This window comes from Lithobates pipiens, unplaced genomic scaffold (genome assembly GCF_037356315.1).
Source record: "Lithobates pipiens isolate NorthernLeopardFrog02 unplaced genomic scaffold, aLitPip1_a1.2 Scaffold_16, whole genome shotgun sequence".
Classification (NCBI taxonomy): Eukaryota; Metazoa; Chordata; class Amphibia; order Anura; family Ranidae; genus Lithobates; species Lithobates pipiens.
In genome coordinates, this window is record NW_027507748.1 from 322658953 (window position 1) to 322683295 (window position 24343).

Here is a 24343-nt window from a genome sequence, read left to right on the forward strand (position 1 = left end):
CTTTTTCCATGTGGCCTCAGAATCTTCAAGGTGCGTTTCGGCAAAGCTCATTCGTGAATGCATGCTGCCTATGACAAGTCATATTTCTGGATAATTTGTGCTATTGTTGTCACATGAATTCTTGTCACAAATTCCTGGAACTGCTTCAGAGTTGCTGAAGGCCTCTTGGTAGCCTCTCTGACCCGTTTACTCCTGACTTTGTCATCCAGTTTGCAGTGACGTCCTGATCCAGGAAGAGTCTGTGTTGTACCAAATACCTTCCACTTCTTAATAATAGACTTGACTGTGCTTCTAGGCATTGATAAAATCTTTGATTTTTTTTTGTATCTATCTCCTGACTTGTGCCTGTCCACAACTTGATCCCAGAGCTCTTTTGACAGGGCCTTCCCACAAATAGTTTATAGTTTGCTTTAGTTGTACTATCAGGGACTGAAATGACCACAGCTGATTACAGTTGAAAGTCAAATGGCTTTGTGTGCCATTGAGAAGGTGGATAGCTACACCTGATTGTGTTTACAAGTCATTTTTAGGAGGAGGTGATCCCTTTTCCATCTTAGTGTTTTATTTTTATTTTATTTCTTTGACATGTAGTATTCTATTTTTTTGCTTGGATATTATAGTAAATATAGCTGGATAAAATAGGATTTTTATAACAGCTTACCTGTAAAATCCTTTTCTTTGAAGTGCATCATGGGACAAAGAGCCATAGTAGTTACTATGTGGGTTATAAGCCACCTTCAGGTGATGGACACTGGCATACCCTAAGACAGGAAGTCCACTCCCTATATAACCCCTTCCACTACTGGGAGTACCTAAGTTTTTGTAGCAAAGCAATACAAGTGTATACCAGAAAGAAGGGAGGGGGACCTCTGTGTCCCGTGACGTACTTCAAAGAAAAGGATTTTACAGGTAAGCTGTTATAAAAATCCTATTTTCTTATTGTATATTACGGGACACAGAGCCATAGTAGTTACTATGTTGGATGTCCCATAGCAATACCAACTGAAGGGAGGGAGACTCAACAGAATGAGGGAAACATGAGACTAGAGGAGTTATACCACTGCCTGCAGCACACTATGCCCAAAGGCAATATCCTCATGCCTTTTTAAATTCACCTGATAAAATCTGGTAAATGTATGGACTGAAGATCAATTTGAGGCCTTACAGATTTGAACCATGGAAGCTTGGTGACTCACCCCCATGAAGCCCTAACAGTCCTAGTGGAGTGCGCTTTTGATTTGAGAGGATGGAATCCTCTTTAAACCATAAGCCTGGACAGTTATTTGCTGAATCCATTTATAAATAGTATATTTCAATGCTGCCTGTCCTCTTTTAGGACCTTCAGGTAACACAAATAAAACATCAGTTTTTCTAATCTGAGCAGTCGCCTTTAAGTAGACCTTGCGAATGTAGTGATTTTTCTTCCATAGAACAGGGTTCTGGAAAAAAAAAAGGAATGTAGAACATCCTGGTTTAGATAAAAACCTGACGCTACCTTTGGTAGAAAGTTAGGATGAGGATGCAATACTACCTTATCCTTGTGAATAATACTATGGCTCTTTACAAGAAGGTGCAGCCAACTCTGATACCCTTCTTGCAGAGGATATTTTCTAGTTTCCTTGTCAAAAGGACCAAGGGAATATGTCGTTTCGGCTCAAAAAGGCTGTTTTTGTAACGCCAACAAAACTAAATTCAAGTCCCAAGGTTTTAGGGGTGACCTAACCGGGGGATTAAGCTGCATTACCCCCTGAAAAAAACTATGAACCAAAGAATGCGAAGCAATTGATTGTTGAAACAATACCGATATGGCCGAGACCTGGCCTTTGAAAGTACTCATCCCAGCTTAATTTCTAACCCCACCTGCAGAAAGTCAAGGATTCTACCTATGACATACCTCCGGGGGGTGCCAACCCCTGGATTCAACCCAGGAGACATATGCCTTCCAGACTATAATATGTGATTCTGGAGGCCGGCTTCCTTACATTAATGAAGGTAGATACCACTAAACTTGACAGCCCATGTTTCTTCAGAATGTGGGACTCAGAGGCCAAACCGTTAAATTTAGTGTTTGTAAGGTAGGATGTAATACCGGACCTTGCGAGAAAAGGTCTGGATGTGTTGGTAGAGTCCATGGGACCCCTACCCCCATCCTTATGATGTCTGCATACCAAGATCTCCTTGGCCACGCTGGGGGCCATAAGAATCACTGAATTCCCCTCCTGCTTGATTCTGCAAAGAAGTCGTGGATGCAGGCAGAATAGGAGGGAATGCATAAATCAGTGAGAACTGATTCTACAGGAATAGCAAAGCATCTGTTCCGCATGCTAGCGGATCCTTTGTTCTTGACAAAGTTGTGGATTTCTTTGTTAAACCTGGATGCAAACAGATCTACGTCTGGGATCCCCCTTCTTTGACATATTGACAGGAAGATATCAGGGTGAAGGAACCATTCTCCTGGGAACAACCGCTGGTGACTCAAGTAGTCCGCCTGCCAATTTTCTATTCCTAGAATGAAGACTGCCGATAGGCAAAGTACATTGTTTTTTGCCCAAGATAGGATATGATTCACCTCTCTCTGGGCTGCACAACTTCTTGTGCCCCCTTGGTGATTGATATAGGCCATTTTTGTGGCATTGTCGGATTGGATTCTGGCAGGACAATTCTGTAAACTGAACGTTCAGTCCCTCAGGACCAAGTGGTGTGCCCGAATCTTTAGAATGTTAATTGGCAAGGCCATTTCTGATCTGGGCCACTTCTCTTTTCTCTTGAACAGTTGCCTCTTCCAGGACTGCTCCCCAACCCAAAAAAGGTTGGCATATGTTATTACCACTTCCCAGGTAACTGAAGGATTTTCCCCTTTGCAGATTTTTGGTTATTAACCATAAACTGAGGCTCTGGTGCACCTTTGGAGTCAGACACACTGGGAATTCTAGAGCTTGAACCCTTTTGTTCCAAGATTGAAACTGAGCATAAGGAACGGCCTCAAAAGCAGCCACCATCTTTCCCAACAGCCTCAAGCAAAGCTAAATAGAAGAATTCATCTTGCTTCGACTACCTGAATCAGTTCCTTTATGGTGCTGATCTTTGCCTGGGGCAAGAATACCCTTTTCTGGGTGTATCTATGATCAGACCCAAGTATTTTAGCCTTCTTCATGGTTTTAAGGAAGATTTCTCTAGGTTGAGAATCCAACCTAGGTATTCCAGGTAGTTGAATGTGTTTTTTTCCTGGCTGATTTACTAACTGACTACAGGTGCCGATGTTCTTGCTGAAGCTCTGAGGAAGAGGGGATGTGCCCCTTGAAACGCGTCAGGTTTCCAGGGACTCCTGTGAGTGTTTTTGTGATTTTTTGAGACGTTTCATTCATCTGTGACTGGATGCTGCTACTTGTCGACTACTCATATGGCAAGAATATTTACTATTGTTTGTGAGTAGTTTTCTTTTTATCTTTCTAATAAACATAACCCAAGGATAATGCACATGGCTGGTGCGCCCTCTTTGTTTTTCTTCCATAGTTGAATGTGGTGACCATACTTTGGTCTAAGCAGGCTACCAACTGGTCTATCAAGAGCAGATCGTCTAGGTAAACTATAATTGTTATACCTTGGGCCCTTAATCTGTCTAGGGGAGGGGCCAGAACCTTTGTAAACACTCAAGGTGCAGTAGCTAGACCGAAAAGCTACACACTGAAAATTAAGATTTTCTACCTTGAAAAGTAGATATTACTGGTGAGCGGGGAAATAGGCACATGGAGGTATGCATCTTTGATGTCGATTGACGCCAGAAGTTCTCCTCCTTGTAGGATGGAGACAACTGATTGGATTGACTCCATGCAAAAAAAGAGCGGATATTCAGGAATCGATTTCGATTTTTGAAATCCAGAAAGTCCATTTGGTTTTAGGACTATGAAATAAAGGTTTGAACAAAACCCCAACCCCTACTCTTACATGGGAAACGCCATGATCACTTTTTGCAAAAAGACGGTCCAATACTTGAAAGAAAGACTTCTTTTGTCTGGATCCTTAGGAATGTTTGATCTGAGAAAAAGAGGAGACGGGAGCTCTTGGAACTCCAGTTTGTACCCTGGAGCTACTGAGGAAGTCTCCCATCTGTCTCGACACTTTCCTGCCAGACCCTTGAGAACCGCAGAAGTATTCCCCCTCCTTGAGCAAGCAGGGGCGCCTCCTCATAAGGAATCTTTTAGTATGTCATAGGTTTTCTCCCCCAAGACTTCTTTTTGTCCCTGGGGTTGACCCTGAGGATTACCTTTTGCACTTGACGACGGAGACCGTTGTGACTGCCTGGGGGCTGATGCCCCTGGCACAGGATAAGGAGCTTGTTAAAATGGAATATGTTTACTCCTTTTATTAAATGGCAAAGGGGTACTTTTTCCACTAGAATTTCTCTGGATGTATTACCCAAATCATCCCCAAACAGCCGTTTCACCGCAAAAAAGAAGACTAGCAAGGAGCTTCTTGCATGGCGCTTAGCGAAGGACGCTAGGCCTGAAGGATAGAATCTCTCATAGCAACTATTGCAAACATATAGCCGCTAGTAGCTTGCCAGATCTTAGGCCTTCTGAACAGGATAACCTTGAGCATCTGTTTAACCACTTAAGGACCACTGCATGGCAATGTACGTCGGCACAATCGCACCGACAGGCACAAGCACGTACATGTACGTGCTTGCCTTCCAGTGGGTGGGGGGTCCGATCGGACCCCCTCCCGCTGGATGCGACGGTCCGTTTCGCTTCAGGAGCGATCCGGGATGAGGAGATGGGCGTTGGTTTCTGGCCATCCCCGCTCGATCGCTCCTGGCGAATGAGAATCTTCCCCCGCCTGTGTATTGTAAACACAGGCAGGGAGGAAGTGATGTCATTCTCCTCGGGGCGGTCTTTTTGACCGGACTGCTAGGAGAACACAATAGTAAGTGCACCAACACTACACTGACATGTAGGTACACATAGGCACACAAATCCCCCCCACCCCCGTTTTTATAGCGCTAGGTACCCCCATATACTACCCAATAATGGTTTTAACCCCCTGATTGCCCCTAGTTAACCCTTTCACCAGCGATCACCGTATAAGTGCCACTGGTGATGCTGGTTAGCCAGTTAGTTATTTAGGTTCTCCGTCAGGTTTTTATATAGCGTCAGGGACCCCCATATACTACCTAATAAAGATTTTAACCCCCTGATTGCCCCTAGTTAATCCTTTCACCAGTGATCACCGTATAAGTGTTACGGGTGACTCTGGTTAGTTAGTTTGCTTTTTATAGCATCAGGGCACCCACCATTTATTACCCAATAAAGGTTTAACCCCCTGATCACCCGGCGGGTGATATCAATTAGGTTTTAGGGTCAGGGTCCGCGTCGCCCCAGGCAGCGCTAGGTTAGTGCCAGTACCGCTAACACCCACGCGCAAAGCATAAACCTCCCGTAGTGGTATAGAATCTGAACAGATCAATATCTGATCTGATCAGATCTATACTAGCATCCCCAGCAGTTTAGGGTTCCAAAAAAAAGCATTGTTAGCGGGATACCTGCTAGCACCTGCGTTTTGCCCCTCTGCCCAGCCCACCCAAGTGCAGTATCGATCGATCACTGTCACTTACAAAACACTAAACACATAACTACAGCGATCGCAGAGTCAGGCCTGATCCCTGCGATCGCTAACAGTTTTTTTTGGTAGCGTTTTATATTTAAATTCTGAAGGCAGTGCTTGGTTTTCGGGGTCCCGTACGTGGCTAGGCTCCCAAAAAGTCCCCCACATGTGGTATCCCCGTACTCAGGAGAAGCAGCAGAATTTATTTTGAGGTGTAATTTCACTTATGCCCATAGCATGTGTGAGCAATATATCATTTAGTGACAACTTTGTGCAAAAAAAAAAAAAATTTAATATTCCTGCAACTTGTGGCAAAATATAAAATATTTCATGGACTCAACATGCCTCTCAGTAAATAGCTTGGGGTGTCTACTTTCCAAAATGGGGTCATTGGGGGGGGGGGGGGGTTGTGTTATTTTGGCATTTTATGGCCTTCAAAACTGTGATAGGTAGTGAGGAGTGAAATCAAAAATTTGCACCCTTAGAAATCCTGAAGGCAGTAATTGGCTTTCGGGGTGCCATACGCGGCTAGACTCCCAAAAAGTCCCACATATGTGGTATCCCTGTACTCAGGAGAAGCAGCAGAATATATTTTGGGGTGCAATTCCACATATAACTATGGCATGTGTGAGCAATATATCATTTAGTGACAACTTTTTGTAAACTTTTTTTTTTTATGTGTTATTATTCAATCACTTGGGACAAAAAAATAAATAAATATTCAATGGGCTCAACATGCCCCTCAGCAATTTGCTTGGGGTGTCTACTTTCCAAAATGGGGTCATAGGGGGGGGGGTTTGTACTGCCCTGCCATTTTAGCACCTCAAGAAATGAGATAGGCAGTCATAAATTAAAAGCTGTGTAAATTCCAGAAAATGTACTCTAGTTTGTAGACGCTATAACTTTTGCGCAAACCAATAAATATACGCTTATTGACATCTTTTTTACTAAAGACATGTGGCTGAATACATTTTGGCCTAAATGTATGACTAAAATTTAGTTCATTCGATTTTTCTTATAACAAAAAGTAGAAAATATCTTTTTTTTTTTTTTTTTATTTTAAGTCTTTTTCCTTTTATATCGTAAAAATTTAATATCGCAGAGGCAATGAAATACCATCAAAAGAAAGCTCTATTTGTGGGAAGAAAAGGACGCAAATTTAGTTTGGGTACAACATTGCATGACCGCGCAATTACCAGTTAAAGCAGTGCAGTGCGAAATTGTAAAAAGACCTCTGGTCCTTAGGCTGACATTTGGTCCAGGGCTGAAGTGGTTAACCACTTCCGGACCGCCGCGCGCCGATGTACGTCCCTACTTTGAGGACGGATATCGTTGTTATGGCAGTAGCTAGCTGCCATAACCCCGGTATCTCCATGTTAGGCCGGCGGTCCGGTACAAGATAAAAGTGGTCTCTCCGGCGGATTCGCCACAAGATCACTTTTATCAATGGCGGGAGAGGGCCCCCTTCCTGCCACGATCTGGTTCCCTCCGCCACTTACCAGAAACGTTGCAGCGGCGGAGGCATTCGGATCCTACCTGTGAGTTGAGAGGTATCGTAATATAGCATGGTCTTACCCCGAAGGGTCCTGACGTGCATAGCAGAATTCCTGGTAAGAGAGGGCCCAGGGACCAGAAGCAGCACAGAGCGACAGAAAGGTAGAAGAGAGACAACACAGGAAAAGCCTGCGTGAAAAGCCAAGTCTTCAGTAGCCCACGGAAGACCGGAATAGTGGGGGCATCCTGGAGCTCGACAGGGAGGCTATTCCATAGTACGGCACCCTGGTGGGCGAAGCCCCGGCCACCACGCCGAATCTTTTGGGCACCGAGATGTACAGGAGATCTCTACCAGTAAATCTGAGTGATCTGACAAGAGCTCATTTATGAAAACAAGAGCAGAGATAGCTTGGGGCCAGGCCTCTCATAATCTTAAACATAACACAACCTCCCTTAAATAAGATGTGATAGTGGACCGGCAGCCAATGCAAGGCGCAGAAGATAGGGGTGATATGATTACTCAACGGGACATCAATGAGTAACCTAGCCGCAGCATTTTGAATAAGTTGAAGCTTCTGCACTAGCATTTTTGGCAATCCAGATAAAGAGAGATGCAGTAGTCTAGGCAGCTATCTATTGTGGCGCAGATGACAGTTTTTCTGTCCAGAGATTTAAACAGCCCCCTCAGGAGTTTTAGCTGTCAGTGACCTGCACTCACAACCTTTTTTACCCGAGGAGCCAGCGTTAAACCTGAATCTAGGACAAATCTCGGATCATGGACCTGGGGGGGGGGGCGCCTCTGGAGCAGGACCAAATGAGGGAGGCCAGATCGCTCAAGATGATCACCTCGGGTTTTGTCCCCATTATGTTTCAGGAAGTTAGCAGACATCCATGTGTTGATGGCTCCCAAAAAACTGGCAAGGGTGGCATTAGCCATCCGTTTCCTAGGCATCTTCAGGTAAACCTGGGTGTCGTCCGCATAAACATGGTACTGGACGGTGTGGGACTTTAATATCTATATGAGGCCCCTTGCCGACCTGCTAAACAGCAGGGGTGACAGTGCAGGGCCCTGTGGCACTCCACAATCCAGGGCAGTGTACTTCGAGTAGAAGGGGCCAGTCTTGACTCCCTGAACTCTGGTCTCTAAAAAAGAAGCCACCCACGCCAAAGCCAACCAGCTCATACCCAACACAGATTTAATCCGCTCCAGTAGCATTCCATGATCTATGGTATCAAACGCGGCCGAAAGATCCAAGAGAACCAGAACTACTGAGTCACCTCTGTCCAAGCTGCAAAGGGCATCATCATAGACACAGATGAGGCTTGTCTCTGTTCCTTGCCCTGGACAAAATCTGGACTGGAATTCGTCCAAAAGATGGAAAGACTCAAGGTAAGCCTGTAGCTGGATAACTACAAGGAGCTTTTGCTATAAAAAGCAAGATGGAAATCGGCCTATAGTTACTCAGTATGTCCAGGTCCAAGGTCGATTTCATCAGCAGGGCCAAGACCATGAGCCGCTTCAGAGCGCCCGGCATAATACCTGTCCTAAAGCAGCAGTTGATTATCTCCCCAATGAAAGGGGCCAAAAGGGCAGCAGATTTTTTAACCAGCTCGGCAGGACATGCATCTAATGGAGAAGAAGATGGTTTCAAAGAGGCAATTACCTCAACCACCTGAGTAGTCAAAACCAGTTGGAAGCCGGTTAATCCAGGGGCCATCTCTGTGTGGTCAATGTCTCTGGCCTGGAAATGTTGTCTCTAATGGTCTGAACCTTAGAGACAAAGAAGTCAGCAGGCTCCTGGCACCAGTCCTGTGACTACTTAGGAGCTGAGCTGGTAGCTTCGGGATGATTTAGCTCTGAAGAGATATTGGAAAGTCCAGCCATCCTGTTGTCTGCCTTCCTAATTTGCTTCTGGAAGTAGGTCTTTTTAGCCTCTCTAATAGCCCTCTTATAGAGATAGAGGGCCGACAGATACAGCTCTTTGTCAGCCTCCAGGAGGAACTTCCGCCAGCGTCTTTCCCTGGACCGAACCCACTTTTCGAGGAGCCTAAACTCCTCGATAAACCATTGCGGGCTCTTGCCCAGGGGACGAGGTTAGATCTCATCCTACGGGGTGCTAATACATCAAGGACCACTTCAACCGACTCCTGAAAAATACTCAGCTTCTCTACCGGATCACCCAACTCAAAATAGATTGACTGGTTAATACCCGTAGCCACAAGTTTTCCAAATCTGTCTGGGCAGACTTTTGAGCACAGGTTGCCGACAATCCACTGAACAGGAGCCAGTCCAACACATGACCAGCACTATGGGTAGCCGCTGTCACATGTTGCCTATACCCCAAAAGCAACAGTTCTTGAATAAGGGATTGGGTGGGGGAATCACTTATTCAAATCACCCAAGATGCAGGAGCCCTTAAACACAATGGACATCTGTAAGGCCAAACTGAGAAAATCAAAAACAAAAACAAGTTTTAACACAGGGGGGTGATACATCAAGGCAAATCCATAGGTGAGCTTGCTGGCTAATTGAAAAGGAAAAAATAAATTTTCAAAAGATTTATAAATAGTGTTAAAATTCTCTGAAACTGATATTAAAAAATCTTTTTTAAAAATCACAGCTACCCCACCCCCCGCCAGTTGGACGGTTACATTGAAATATTTTATATTGAGGAGGGACCAGCTAGTCCAAGATAGGGGCTTTAAAATCTTGAAGCCAAGTCTCGGTGAGACAAAGAAAATCTAGATCCTCATCCATAATAAGGGCCGCGATATTAGCAGCATTGGCCGCTGCCGACCTGTAGTTAAGAAGAACCCCTGTTAAGGAGGTTGCAGGAAGGTTTCTTAATGGATGAAGAAGTGTATTAGAGGTATTGACCCATGAAAGTGATCCACACCGAGCTATGATGGCTACTGTTATATCTAAAAGAGTGCAATCAACACTACGCTAGCAGGAAGTCTCACAAAACTAAACCAACCCAGGAGTACTCACAACATGGTAAGAGTGAACCCATTCCCTTCAAATAATAACAATATTAGAGGGCTGGGGGCCTAATACATAATACACAGTGTGGTGACTCAACAATTGCAATCATTATCAGCTGCCTGGTGCCCTCCTTCACAATGACCCCACAGCCGTCGGGTGGCCCCCCGATCTCCCATGTCGCCCGCGAATGGCCGCAAGCGACCTTGTCTCTGCCGCTTCTCTGACGCAGTCGCTGAGCTGTGGCGGCCGACAGATGTAGGGCCAAGTCACGTGATCAAGTCGGCAGATGGCAGGTGCGCCTACTCAAAGGCAGAAGCGCGCAGTCTGAACAGGGCTGTGCTGGGTTTAAGCTGTGTGACCATCAGGGGTGTAAAAGTGACTGATGGCAGTCCAGGTAAGTGAAACTTGATACCAGGGGAACGAAACTTGATGGTGGGATGAGGTGATGAAAGCAGTGATCAGGGCTCATTGGTGCCCGCTCTACCCTGTGAGGGGAGACTTCCTTGCTACTATAATGCGCTACGCAACGGCGGCTGACAGATGAAGGACCAAGTCACGTGATCAAGCCGGCAGATGGCAGGTGCGCCTACTCACAGAACAGAAGCGTGCAGGCTGAGCAGGGCTGTGCTGGAGACGAGTGAGGGGAAGGTGGACCCCACCAGTCTCCATGACACTGCAGGGCGTAAGTGACATCAAAACCCCACTTCCGCCCATAGCTCTTAAAGGGCCATTTTATTTTTTTCATTTTTTGAAATGACAATTTTTTTTTTCATTGCATTTTTGTGTAAATATGAGATCTGAGGTCTTTTTGACCCCAGATCTCATATTTAAGAGGTCCCGTCATGCTGTTTTTCTATTACAAGGGATGTTTACATTCCTTGTAATAGGAATAAAAGTGACACAATTTTTATTTTTATTTTTAAAAACAGTGTAAAATAAAAAAAAGGTAAAATAAATAAGAAAAAAAAAAAACGTGCCCTGTCCTGTCGAGCTCGCAGGCAAAAGCTAATGCATACGTGAGTAGCACGCGCATATGAAAACAGTGTTCAAACCACACATGTGAGGTATCACTGCGATCAGTAGAGCAAGAGCAATAATTCTAGCCCTAGCCTCTGTAACGCAAAACAGGCAACCTGTAGAATTTTGTAAATGTTGCCTATGGAGATTTTTAAGGGTAAAACTGTCGCCATTCCACGAGTGGGCACAATTTTGAAGCGTGACATGTTGGGTATCAATCTACTTAACGCAATATTATCTTTCACAATATAAAAAAATGTTTAGCTACATTTACTGTTGTCTTATTTTTTAATTAAAAAAAGTGTATTTAAAAAAAAAAAAAAGTGCACTTGTAAGACCGCTGCGCAAATATGGTGTGACAGAAAGTATTGCAACGACTGCCATTTTATTCTCTAGGGTGTTAGAAAAAAAATGATAATGTTTGGGGGTTCTAAGTAATTTTCTAGCAAAAAAATTTTTTTTAGCCTGTAAACAACACATCTAAAAAAGAAGCTCAGTCTTAAAGTGGCTAAACTGGTCTCTCAACAATTAACCAATTACTGTCAGCGCAGGCTGCCAGGGAAAATATATATATATTTTTTTCTAAATAGGAATTCCAACTTTTTATTGTTGGATCCCTAAGCATTTGAGCATTGTCTGCGCATTGTCCGAGCAAAGTCAAACTTTTATTCACAGAGGATATAGCAGCGTCAATTGCTGGTATACCTCACATTTAGTGAATTTTTTCCTCCAAAAGGTGTGAAAAACTTTTTAGGAGGGAAAAAATGCTCATCTGGGTGATCCCACTCAGATATAAAAAAAGCTTTTCCAGCAATGAATGGACAGGAAAAGCATGCACCGACTGAGGAGGCTTTAGGGAACCCAAACACTCAGTTAAGGGTACATAAATGTGGAGTGGACCATTCAGTAAGAAATTGCATCATCAATCTTACATATTGTGAAGCTGATCCTCCCGCATTTGACCCCTCAGAAGAGGAGTCATCATCAGACTCTTTATGGTCCTCTGAGGGAATTCATCTTCTCCCACCCCTAGTTCCTCAGTTTGAGGGTCCTGGGTAATGTAAGAGAACCTGTCACATTTTGTCCCACACTGGCATGCAATTAAAGCCGCTAACCTTTCTTCCAATTCTATCATGGCTGAGGAAAAAAAAGACCTTTTTAGTAATATAGACAGGGGCTACAGTGTTGAAAACAGTTTCAAACATTTAATGGCCCGATGCTTACTCTGACCAGCTACCCCCTCTCAGGGGAGGATGCCATTGTAGAGATGAGTAGGCTTTCCAGAGCTTGAGGGAGATCCTTTTAGCCCTTTTTTGGGGGTGTTTCAACCCTTTTGAGCATAGCCCGATGCACAAATGCAGAGGTACTACCAGAAGAATTCACATTCACTGCTTGAGCAATAGTCCAGCCAATGCCTGTACTATTAACGCTCAGCCCGATGCTATTAGTAAATGTGTCAGGGAATGCCTGTGTAACCAACCTCTTACATGCCCCTTTTTGCTATTGTGTCGCCCCAACATCTGCAGCCAACAAAAACTGAGCTTTTAAGCATATCCCCGCTCTGGAAGTTGGAGGATGCCAATGCCACGTTAAGCACCGCCCCTTTCCCTTTCCTGTGCGAGCACGGGCCTCTGGTCCGATGGGATTGGCGTGTGTGTGTGTGTGTGTGTGTGTGTGGGGGGGGGGGGATGATGATGAGGAGGAGACCTGTAACAAGCCGCCGTGCAGGGGCAGTGAAAAAACTGAGCTGACACAGCTTGATGTTTGAGGAAAGCATGACAAGATACGTGTTCTATACAGCCCACAGTGGTGACTCTTAGGCATGACAACATTTACTTTTTTAAAGGAGACATTTCATAAGAAAATTTAAAAGTTCCTTCCACTTGCACTTACCTTTCCCACCGCAGGATTTTCTGTGGTAAAAATCAACAGACCCAATCTTCACCTCTCACGGTGGGCTCCGTTACAAAACTTTCAGGAATCGGGGACCCTTAGAGAATCCACACTCCTGGACCCATAAATGCACCTCGCCAGTACTTTATGGCTGAAAAAACCAAAGCTCTGGATCCCGGGGTCCAGCTCTCTAAACAGAGAAGCGTTAGACCTCATTTCTTCCGCCACGAGGCCCGGGTACCATTCAATTCAGCCTGAAAATACGCCTTGAATGGATCCGGCTGCGTAGCTAGCCCCAGCAAGGATTGCTCCAGTGGAGCTCAGCACAGCACGTCTTTACTCATGACCAACACCCAAGACACTGGCAAAAAAACTGAGATACTCCCAGTAGTGGGAGGGGTTATATAGGGAGTGGACTTCCTGTCTTAGGGTGTGCCAGTATCCATCACCTGAAGGTGGCCTATAACCCATATAGGAACTACTATGGCTCTGTGTCCCGGATGTATGTTAAGAAAACAAAAACAATGTCAATCTTCATTTCAGGCTGTACTGCCCACTGTATTTCAGGTCTTTATTTACATATCAAGAGGGCAATTCAAAAAGTTTTGGGGAAACTGTCCAGATTTTGACATACTGTACCGCTTAAAATATTTTTAATATCCTGAAGCATGTGCAGGGTGACATTGCAACCCCTACAACCCCTTAAAAGGGGTTGTAAAGCTTTCTGTTTTTTTCACCTTAATGCATCGTATGCATAGGATGCATTAAGGTGAAAAAACACCTTGCACTCTCCGGCCCCCCCGAGCCCGTTTTACTTACCTGAGCCATGAATCTCCATGGGCACGATCCCGCGTTGCTTTCCCCCAGCTCCTGTTGGCTCTTCATTGGGTGATTGATAGCAGTGCAGCCATTGACTCCCGCTACTGTCAACCAAATCAATGACGCGGCACGTCGGGGGCAGGGCCGAGTGATACACTTGGCGGCTATGGCTGCCGGCTGTATCACACGGGAGCACGAGTGCAAGCTAACACACTTGGGAAAGCGCTTCCCAGAGTTGGGGTTAGCTCTTGCGGGGTGGAGCCGAGACAGCCACCCAGGGACCCCAGAACATGAGGATCGGGGCCACTCTGTGGAAAACGAACTGCACAGTGGAGGTAAGTATGACATGTTTGTTATTTTAAAAAAACAAAAAAAAACTATACAACCCCTTTAAACTCCGTCCAAGGGAATGGTACAAGAGACGGCCAGAGACTACAGACATGCTGCAGGAGATGGCCAGAGACTACAGACATGCTGCAACAGATGGCCAGAGACTAAAGTCATGGTGCAGGAGATGATTAGTGACTACATACATGCCAAAGGAGTAGTTTGAGACTAGATATATACTTTAGGGGACATATCATAGACAGAAAAAATTTAAATGAATCTTCAACTCTTATGTAATAAATGACACACATAACTATAGTGCAAAAGGGGAGGGAAAGTATTTTTAAGTATGATAGTTCCCAAACACATGTCCAATATAATGTATTAACCACTCCAGCTCTGGAAGGTTTTACCCCCTTTATGACCAGAGCATTTTTTGCTGTTTAGCACTGTGTTGTTTTAACTTGCACGATCATGCAATGTTGTACCCAAATTAAATTTATATACATTTTTCACACAAATAGAGCTTTCTTTTGGTGGTATTTGATCACCACTGGGCTTTTTATTTTTCTTCCATATAAACAAAAAAAGCCAAAACATTTTGAAAAGAAAACAATATTTTTTACTTTCAGCTATAAAACATATCCAATTAAAAAAAAAATCATAAATTTAGGCAAAAATTTATTCTGCTAAGTTTTTGGTAAAAATCCCAATAAGGGTATATTGATTGGTTTACACGAATGTTATAGTCTACAAACTATGGGATACATTTATCGAATTTGTAGTTATTTTTAATTTTTTTTACTAGTAATGGCTGCGGTCAGCAACTTATAGCGGGACCATGATATTGCGGCGGACAATCTGACTTTTTAGGATGCTAAAACTATGCTCTGTCACTGTACTAATGACACTGGCTGGGAAGGAGTTAAACATCAAGGGCGATCAAAGGGTTAAATGTGTGCCTAGCCAGTGTTTTTGTGTATACGGTGTGCTGCTTTCACTAGGGGAAGTGATCGATTCTAATCCCTGCTTTGCAGGAACACAGGATCGATCCCTTCCCCCCTTCAGAACTGAGATATTGCTGTATATTGCTGACGATCAGCGGGTGCCGGAGGATAACGAGTGCCCGGCACCCACAGATCGGCTTCTGCGGCAGCACTTGTACCCCCTGTAGGCGGATGTGCAGGGTCACGTACAGTATCTCACAAAAGTGAGTATACCCTTAAATTTTTGAAAATATTTTATCATATCGTATATATTATATATAGCAAGTGTACAGCTTGTATAACAGTGTAAATTTGCTGTCCCCTCAAAATAACTCAACACAATGTCTAAACCGATGGCAACAAAAGTGAGTACACCACTAAGTGAAAAGGTCCAAAATTGGGCCCAATTAGTCATTTTCCCTACCCGATGTCATGTGACTCATTAGTGTTACAAGGTTTCAAGTGTGAATGGGGAGCAGGTGTGTTAAATTTGGTATTATCGCTCTCACTGTCTCATACTGGTCACTGGAAGTTTAACATGGCACCTCGTGGCAAAGAACTCTCTGAAGATCTGAAAAAAATACATTGATGTTCTACATTAAGATGGCCTAGGCTATAAGGAGATTGCCAAGACCCTGAAACTGCAGCATGGTGGCCAAGACCATAAAGCGGTTTAATAGGACAAGTTCCACTCAGAACCGGCCCCAGTGCACATGCTCAGCGTCATAGCCAGAGGTTGTCTTTGGGAAATAGAGTGCTTCCAGCATTGCTGCAGAGGTTGAAGGGGTGGGGGGGTCAGCTTGTCAGTGCTCAGCCAATATGCCACACACTGCATCAAATTGGTCTGCATGATTGTCATCCAAAAAGGAAGCCTCTTCTAAAGATGATGCACTAGGAAGCTCGCAAACAGTTTGCAGGAGACAAGCAGACTAGGGGCATGGATTACTTATTGGGCTCCGATGGTGTCATAGCTTGTGTGGTGGCAACCAGGTGAGGAGTACAAAGACAAGTGTGTCTTTCCTACAGTTAAGCATTGTGATGGGAGTGACATGGTTTGGGGCTGCATGAGTGCTGCCAGCACTGGGGAGCTACAGTTCATTGAGGGAACAATGAGTGCCAACATGTACTGTGACTGGGCCAGAGGGCAGCATTCCAACATGATAACAGCCACAAACACACCTCCAAGACGAGCACTGGCTTTCTAAAGAAGCTAAGGGTAAAAGTGGTGGACTGGCCAAGCATGTCCCCAGACCTAAACCCTATTGAGCATCTGTGGGGCATCTTCAAACGGAAGGTTGAAGAGGGCAAGGTCTCTAACATCCACCAGCTCCATGATGTCATTGTGGAGGAGTGGAAGAGGACTCCAGTGGCAACCTGTGAAGCTCTCGTGAACTCCATGCCCAAGAGGGTTAAGGCAGTACAGGAAAATAATGGTGGCCACACAAAATATTGACACTTTGGGCCCAATTTGGACATTTTCACTTAGGGGTGTACTCACTTTTGTTGCCAGTGGTTTAGACAATAATGGCTGCGTGTTGAGTTATTTTGAAGGGACAGCAAATTCACACTGTTATACAAGCTGTACACTCACTACTTTACATCGTAATTTCTGCGTTGTTACATGAAAAGATATAATAAAATATTTACAAAAATGTGAGGGGTGTACTCACTTCTGTGAGATACTGTGTATAATAATAATAATATTAAATAAATTATATATATATATATATATATATATATATATATATATATATATACATACATACATACATATACACACACACACACACACACAAACACAGTATGTAATCCTGGGCACAGCTGCCACCCATAAAAAGTGCTATAGGGCAGTCAGCGAGCGGTTAAAACCCTGTTTTGAAAACATGAATATGATTTCAAATCCCTGGATCACTGGACAAGCTGCATGGGCACTGGCCGCTCAGCTTTCCCAGAGACAAGTATAGCAATGACCGAGGGGGTGTACAGTGTTATTTGACCTTTACATTTTTTCTGTACAGATGAACTAGCACTTTAGGTGTGGTATGGTATGTGCTGTTTTTTGTCTCCCCCTGTAAAGATGGGCTCACACAGTGTGAATGAAGTCTGTAGTGTTATGGCTAATCAGTTTCTCTATGTACATGGTTTGGTACAGCTAGTCTGTCCCTAATCCCCAAAGGTACAAGACAACTTCATGTTCTAGGTCACTTTGTGTCACATCACAAACAGTGAGCTCTTTGTCTGTAAATGCTCTGCCTGCATATGGCTGGCAGAACTAAATGTGTAGCTAACTCTCACCTGCACTAGACTGAGACCCAGCAATCATGGGATATGTAGTTTCATCATAGGAAAATTAAGTTCTGTGTGTACGGAGCAACAATTGACATCATTTGCAGGTGAAAAACACGAGGAGCAGGTAGGATGGGTTATAATGCTTTTCAGAGGCAAGGCTCCGATGTAACACCTGCAGACCACATGGTCCACAACCTGAGCAGGATCAAGCACCTCTAGTTGTAATTTGTTTGAAAGGTGGAATAAATCATACTTCTTGGACCTAGCTGGCTTCCTAGGGTCTTATTCCTATGTGTACACATGCTATTCTCTGATTTCCATGGTTAACCCCAAGCCTGGCTAGTATTTCTCCTTTGAGTTTAAGATAATCCTGGGCATCCCAAGACTGTAAGTCAATGTAGGCCTTTTGGGACTACCTTGTTAGAAAGGCTGCTAACACATCAGCCTGCTGGTCCTTGGGTAATTTCTCATGTTTAGTGACATTTATACCGTGTACACACGTCAGATTTTTCCGTCAGAATAAACTCTGATGGTTTTTCATGGAGTTCCGCTGAAATGGACTTGCCTACGCGCTATCACACCAAAGTCTAATCGTTTAGAATGCGGTGATGTATAACAGGTACGACGGGACTAGAAAAAGGAAGTTCAATAGCCAGTAGTCAATAGCTGCTCTTGCATCATTTGTGGTCCGTCGGAACAGCATACAGACAAATGGTTTTCCCGACAGAAATTGATTCTGTCGGAAAGATTTAAAACATGTTCTATTTCTAGGTCCGGCAGAATTTTCGAAAAAAAAAAAAGTCAGCTGAAGCCCACACACGATCGGAATATGCGATGAAATGACTCCGTCTCACTTTCTGCCGGAAAGTCCGACCGTGTGTACACGGCATTAGAGATGCAGAGGAAGGATCCAACATCTTCTAGGCTCTGCTTCAACTATCCAGGTGTAGTTGTCGACTGCTGCGCCACCAACTGCCTCCCTGACAGGGTTTGTATCTGCTGCTGTAAAGATGGGTTCACTTGCTATTGTGAAGCCTGATGGGCTTCAGTAAGTTGTTGCATCAGTTGTACATTTAAGCAGTTTGCCTCTTGTAGTAGCTGATAAATCTGCTGCTGGGCAACACTGCACTATTGCTGGTTAGCATTTGCCAATATGAGTTGTTTTACAGTAAAAATGTCACAACATGCCTTATATATTACATTGTACTTAATCTATAAAGAAGATTTTTAACTTACCCGTCCTCCGTATTGTAAAATAGGTGCTGGAAGGACCCTTCCTGTGACTTCTGTCATGTCATCTTTAACTTTGATGCCAAATTCCTGGATATACGGGTCCAGATTATAACTTGCATTTTTCATCTGTGGCAATAGAAGAAGACATATTACACTGACATAACACAAATAGATGGAATGTAATATACTGTACACAATCTCCTTTAGCAGTTATTTTCAATCAGGAATTTTGACTTGGAGTACAGTACAAGACACAGGCTTGAGGTATAGACCTGAGGTATAGGCTAGTACCTTCAGGTGACTGGACATTGGAAAAGCTTCTGAAGACATGTCCTGTAGGTGTCCCCCTATAATCCTACCCCACTTAGTTCTCATTTTTGTAGCAAACAACGCATAGTAATGCAGGAGCAGAGGGGAGGGTTGCCTGTGTCTTGTACTAAAAGATTTGGAATTTATAGGTTAGGTAAAAATTCCTTTTATCCTACCTGTACAGTACAGGACACAAGCTTAATAGTCATTGACCATGGAGTGATCCCAAGCATTGAAGAAGGGTGGGCAACAACACAACAAACATAACTGTGCCAACAGACCACACTCAGAGTGCTGGTGAAAAAAATCTTATTGCCAAAATATGCATCCACAGAACAAATTTTGGAGAAGACCAGGCGGTTGGCCTTACAAATCTGGGCAACACCAGCTTGATGTTGGAATACCCAGGAAACTCCTACTGATCTGGTAGTCTGAGCACTTATTGGTGCAGAAGGCGCTTTGTCCTTTAAGTTATAAACACTTGAGATTAGTGGTCTTATCCACCTAGTGATGGTGGATCTTGAAGCAGGGTGTCCCTTGTGAGGTCTTGAGAATAGGACAATAGGTAAGTCTGTCTTCCTAGGAGCTGTAAGTTTGAAGTAGTTTGAGGTGGAAGGCTGAAACTAGCTTGGGAAGAAAGGAGGCACTTGAGCACAAGACAATTTTGTCCTTGTGAAGAATGAGGGATGGCTCCTTACAAGATAGAGCCACTACCTCAGAGCCATGCCTGACAGACATGGCAGCACGAAGGGCGAACTTACAGAAGAGAACAGCCAAAGGGAATTCCCTGACTGATTCAAAGGTTGGTTTCTGCAAGGCAGAGAGAACTAAAGTGAGGTCCCAAGGAAGTAGAGGGTGCTACATGTTTGAGAAACATCTTGAATAAAGGTCTTTACCAGGGAAAGCGATTTGAGTATTTCTGTGTAGCATATTCTTTTGTGTCAGTTTGCAATGAAAACCAGCAATTATTCTTTTGCTATTTTGTGTAGCAGTCGAGGCAGAATTTATATTGGAGGAAAGGCATAGATTATTCTAAAATTAGTCCAAGGAATTGTCAAAGCATCACGTGTCAGTGCTGGAGGACCTTTGGTCCTGGCCACAAGCAGAGGTAACGTGAAATTGGACCTGGAGGCCAGGATAGCTACATCTGGAATCCTCATCTCTGACGTATCAGGTTGAAGGTTTTGGGGTGAAAGGCCCATACTAATTGGGCCAAGCGTGACAGCTAAGGCAATCCACCTTCCAATTGTCCACTCTTGGGATGTGGACAGCAGAGATTACCCGACAGCATTTTTGTGTCCATGAGATGATCAGGCTTGCTTCCTTCAAGACTGCATGACTCCTGGTGCCCCTTTGGTAATTGATGTAGGCCACAGCCATGGTTTTGTCTGAATGCACCCTGATTGGGTCTGCCTGAAGAAGTGGAGGTCCAGTGGTAGAAATCCATTTTTATTGCTCTGAGCTCCAAAATGTTAATGGGGAGCTTGGCTTCCTCAAATTACCATGTTTCCTTCACTGAGAGAGAGTGTAACATTCTTTCTCAGCTCGTGAGATTGGCATCTGTTTTCATTAGCCTCCAGTGGTATGGTAGCAACAAATTTCCCTTTGCCAAAGCTGGGTTGGAAATCCACCAACCTAGGGAGTTTCTTCCTTGGCTGGATAGAAGCACAGGAAGGTCAGGAAAGGAAACAGGTTTGTTTTATACCAACAAGTTGTATTGGAACAGCCTGGAAGGAGGCCACTGTGATACCCAGAACTCTCAGAGAATCTCACAGAGGAACGCTTCTTTGAGCTCAAGACCCAAGTGTGATATCTGACAGAAACAAGTTTGTTTTCTGGAAGAAATATTTTTGCTTGAGGCTTGAGCTGTGTCTAGAATGAGCCTGCAGTGAAGGGAAGATTGTAAAGCATATTTTTGAAAGTTGAATACCTACCCAAAAGCCTTTAGTATATGAATGGTCCTGCGGATGTTTGCAGAAAGCTGTAAAGAAGAGGAGTCCTTCAAACAAAGGTAGTCAAAATACCATGTGACTGAGTTCTTAAGAGGGCAAGGAGGAATTTTAGTACCTTTATGAATACCCTGTTACACTTCAATTTGGTCTAACCTCTGCTCCCAAACTGGTAACAGTTCTACTGTGAAGTGCAGAAAGAGCTGTGGTATGAGTATATGGTGATATGCACATAGGCATCCTGAATGTCTACGGATGTGTTGTCTCAGAGAGGCAATAACTGATCTTGAGAATTCTACAGGAGAGTTTTGAAATAGGAGGTACTTGTTTAGGGATTTTAGGTCCAGGATAGAATGAATATTCCAATGGGTTTTGTACTGTGAAGAGTTTTGAACATTCAATAGGTTTTGTATCGTGAAGAGGTTTGAACAGAATCCTTTGAACCTTTGCTCCAGAGGTACTGGAATAACTACTCTCTGGGACAAGAGAGTGTCCAGGGCATTCTGAAAATCTGAGTGTCCTTGAACAGATTTTGGATAGTTTGAGAGAAGAAAGCGATGAGAAGGTAGATATATTCAGCTTTGAAACCACTAACTGAACCCATAGGTCTGTGATGTTTGTTACCCAGAAAAAGACAAACTGTAACAGATGCCCCATCCCTGAACTTAGGAGTGAGGAGGAAGAAAGCTTTGGAATAAACTTGGTGGCTTTTGTGTTCCAAGTCTTGAGCTGAAAAAAAAGGCTGAATTTTGGCTTAGCAGTTGAAGCTTGGTTAATTCATTGAGGTTCTCTGTATTCCGAGGAGGTAGAAGTCATTGAAAAAGAGGATATTGCAACCTGCTGTGGAAGTAAGATCGTTTTAACTGTGACATCTGTTGAATGTCTCACTAAAGAGATGTCTTCCTTCTAATGCCATAAGTGTGAGGAGTCTTTAACAGGCAGTTTCAGCTGACCAAGGTAGTGGTTGTAATTGCTCAAAGAATGGTTCTGAATTACAGGATCCTATTGGTTGTTCACCACCTTAATCCAATTAGCTGTGGTTTGACAAACAGAAATTGCAGCAATAGCTGGTTGCAGAGCTGGGCTTGAAAGAGTAAAGACAGCCTTTAAGAGTGTCTCAAACTTTCGGTCAGCAGACTCGTTGAATTTAGGAATATAGGAATTTAGGAACATATTCTATAGGTTCATTAACATGTTTAAGACTTAAAGGGCAGGGTTTACTACTGGAACAGGCCACGTTTTTGTGAACTGTTTTTCCACTGGATAGTTTGGCATCTATTCTTAAAGGGGTGAAAATCTTTTCTGGATTGACCCAATCATAAAAGATTACCCATTCTATTTATTTATGAATGTGGAATGTATTTTTAGAGTGAGACTTTTGCACACAGCAGAAGAGAGCATATCTACATTGGCAAGCAATTGCTTAAAGTCGTAGCATCATTTGTATATGGGGATGAGAAATCTGCGACAGTCTCTGCTAACACCGCCTCTTGAGTCCAATTCATTCCCCTCTATGTCTACCTCTTCTAGACTCCGAGAGAGACCATGGGGTGGAGAAGAATCCTGGTGCTTTTAACATGTGGACTTTGACAGCTGTATTAAAGCCGGAATTGTGATACAGTTGCAGAAAAATCTGCTCTGGTGCAAGGGAAGCATCATCACTCTAAGTGGTTTGAGTGTTTTGCAGGCCCATGACAAAGCGAATGTTTGCCTGAGCTTTTGCTGCAGTTTCCTAGATCCTGTTCTCCACTATTGCTATCAGTGAAAGTTTCCTATTTGGGACTCTCACGGAGCAGGGTGCGGAAATGCATTAAGCATGTGCAAGAAGGGAAATGCAGTAACCTGGGTGGTGACTGTCCTGTAGCGAAGTGCTTATGGCAAAGGGGAGGAAGAAAGTGCCAGATTACCTTATAAAATGGCTTTAGGTGAAATTGGCTGTAAAGTGTGCAACATGTGGTGTGATGCATCACCTTAGTCATCCACCTGAAACTATAAACACATACTATTCAGGATACACTTGCTGTGGGACTACAGAAACAGTCAAACAAACATAGTGAACACGTTATACCTGTCCATGTTCCTGGTACCTCTATGTCCTGTCACGGTGAGCACACCCTAAAAAAGGTCTGGGTTCCATAGCATCAGTGGCTAACTACACCCATTGCACCTAGTGCTGAGGTGAGGGCTAATGCAAGATCTGGTGCCTAAAGCAACATTACAGGCCATCCCCACAGAGTTGGATCCAAGTACGGATCCCAAGATTTTACTGAGGTTGCACAAACACAGATGCACTGCTTCTATTTTATTTGAAGACAATGAAGAGCTGAAGAACTGATTGAAGGTCATGGAGTGGCCTAGACAGTCTCCAGACCTTATTCCTATAGAAAATGTATGGAGGGAGCTGACACTTCGAGTTGCCAAGCGACAGTCAAGAAACATTAAGAATTTAGAGATGATCTGTAAAGAAGAGTGGACCAAAATCCCTCCTGAGATGTATGCAAACCTGGTAATTAACTACAAGAAACGCCTTACCTCTGTGCTTGCTAACAAGGGTTTCTCCACCAAGTACTAAGGCATGTTTTGCTTGGGGATCAAAAAGCTTATTTTACTCACTGAACTGCAACTCAATTTATAACATTTGTATCATGTGTTTTTTTCTGGATTTTTGGTTGATATTCTGCCTCTATCATTTAAAATACACCTATAATAAAAATGATAGACCCTTAGTTTCTTTGTAAGTAGGCAAACTTACAAAATCTGTAGGGGATCAAATAATTATTATCCCCACTGTATGGTGGCTTAGTTGCTAGTAATGAATCTATAGACACTGGATCCTGGTTTTAGCTCAAATTAGGAACAATACGGTCTACCCATACTTTCTCAGTTTCTACTCCTGCATCTAAAACATACTAGTAGGTTAATCCTCTTCCATTCAAACTCGGTTCTAGAGTGTATATATCTGTATGACTGCTACAAAGCGCTTTGAAATATGTTTATAGCATATAAGTAAATAACAATAAACAGTTGCAAAATTATTGTTAGAAACACACAAACAACAACATTTCTCTTACCAGCCTGCTGATCTCCTCCTGTCTATCTGGGGCAGACCGAGCTGTTGCTTTGATCATAGTAGAGGTCTGATTGTCAGTCAGCTTCTTAATACATCGTTGACCAGCTACAATGTTACAGACCTATAATAATAATAAAAATGATCTTTTTGTAAAAACCTTTATATCTGTAACATTCCCCCAAAACATTGCCTTATTCCCCTCCACCTTTAACTAGTCAATATGTAGTATTTTATTTCCCTTTTTTAGTCCCTATCCTCCTTGCTCATGAATAGGTTTCCTATCTAGTTCTTTATCAACATAACAGGGATTATTTTCCATTTGTGGGTGTAGGGGATTTATTTTTTAAGTAAAATTTTACTCCAAGCACCA

The 24343-nt window shown here is 43.6% G+C and overlaps 1 protein-coding gene across 1 annotated transcript in view; it reads right to left on the reverse strand.

The window, feature by feature from the left end:
* The window catches only part of LOC143982741 (protein argonaute-1), a 246286-nt gene that overhangs the window by 54130 nt on the left and 167813 nt on the right, over positions 1–24343 (reverse strand). Inside the window, exons 9-10 of the mRNA XM_077481721.1 lie at positions 23975–24094; positions 18649–18771 (exon numbers count right to left, since the gene is read on the reverse strand). Of these exons, the coding sequence (XP_077337847.1) occupies positions 18649–18771; positions 23975–24094 (243 nt within the window). The remainder of the gene's footprint in view (positions 1–18648; positions 18772–23974; positions 24095–24343) is intronic.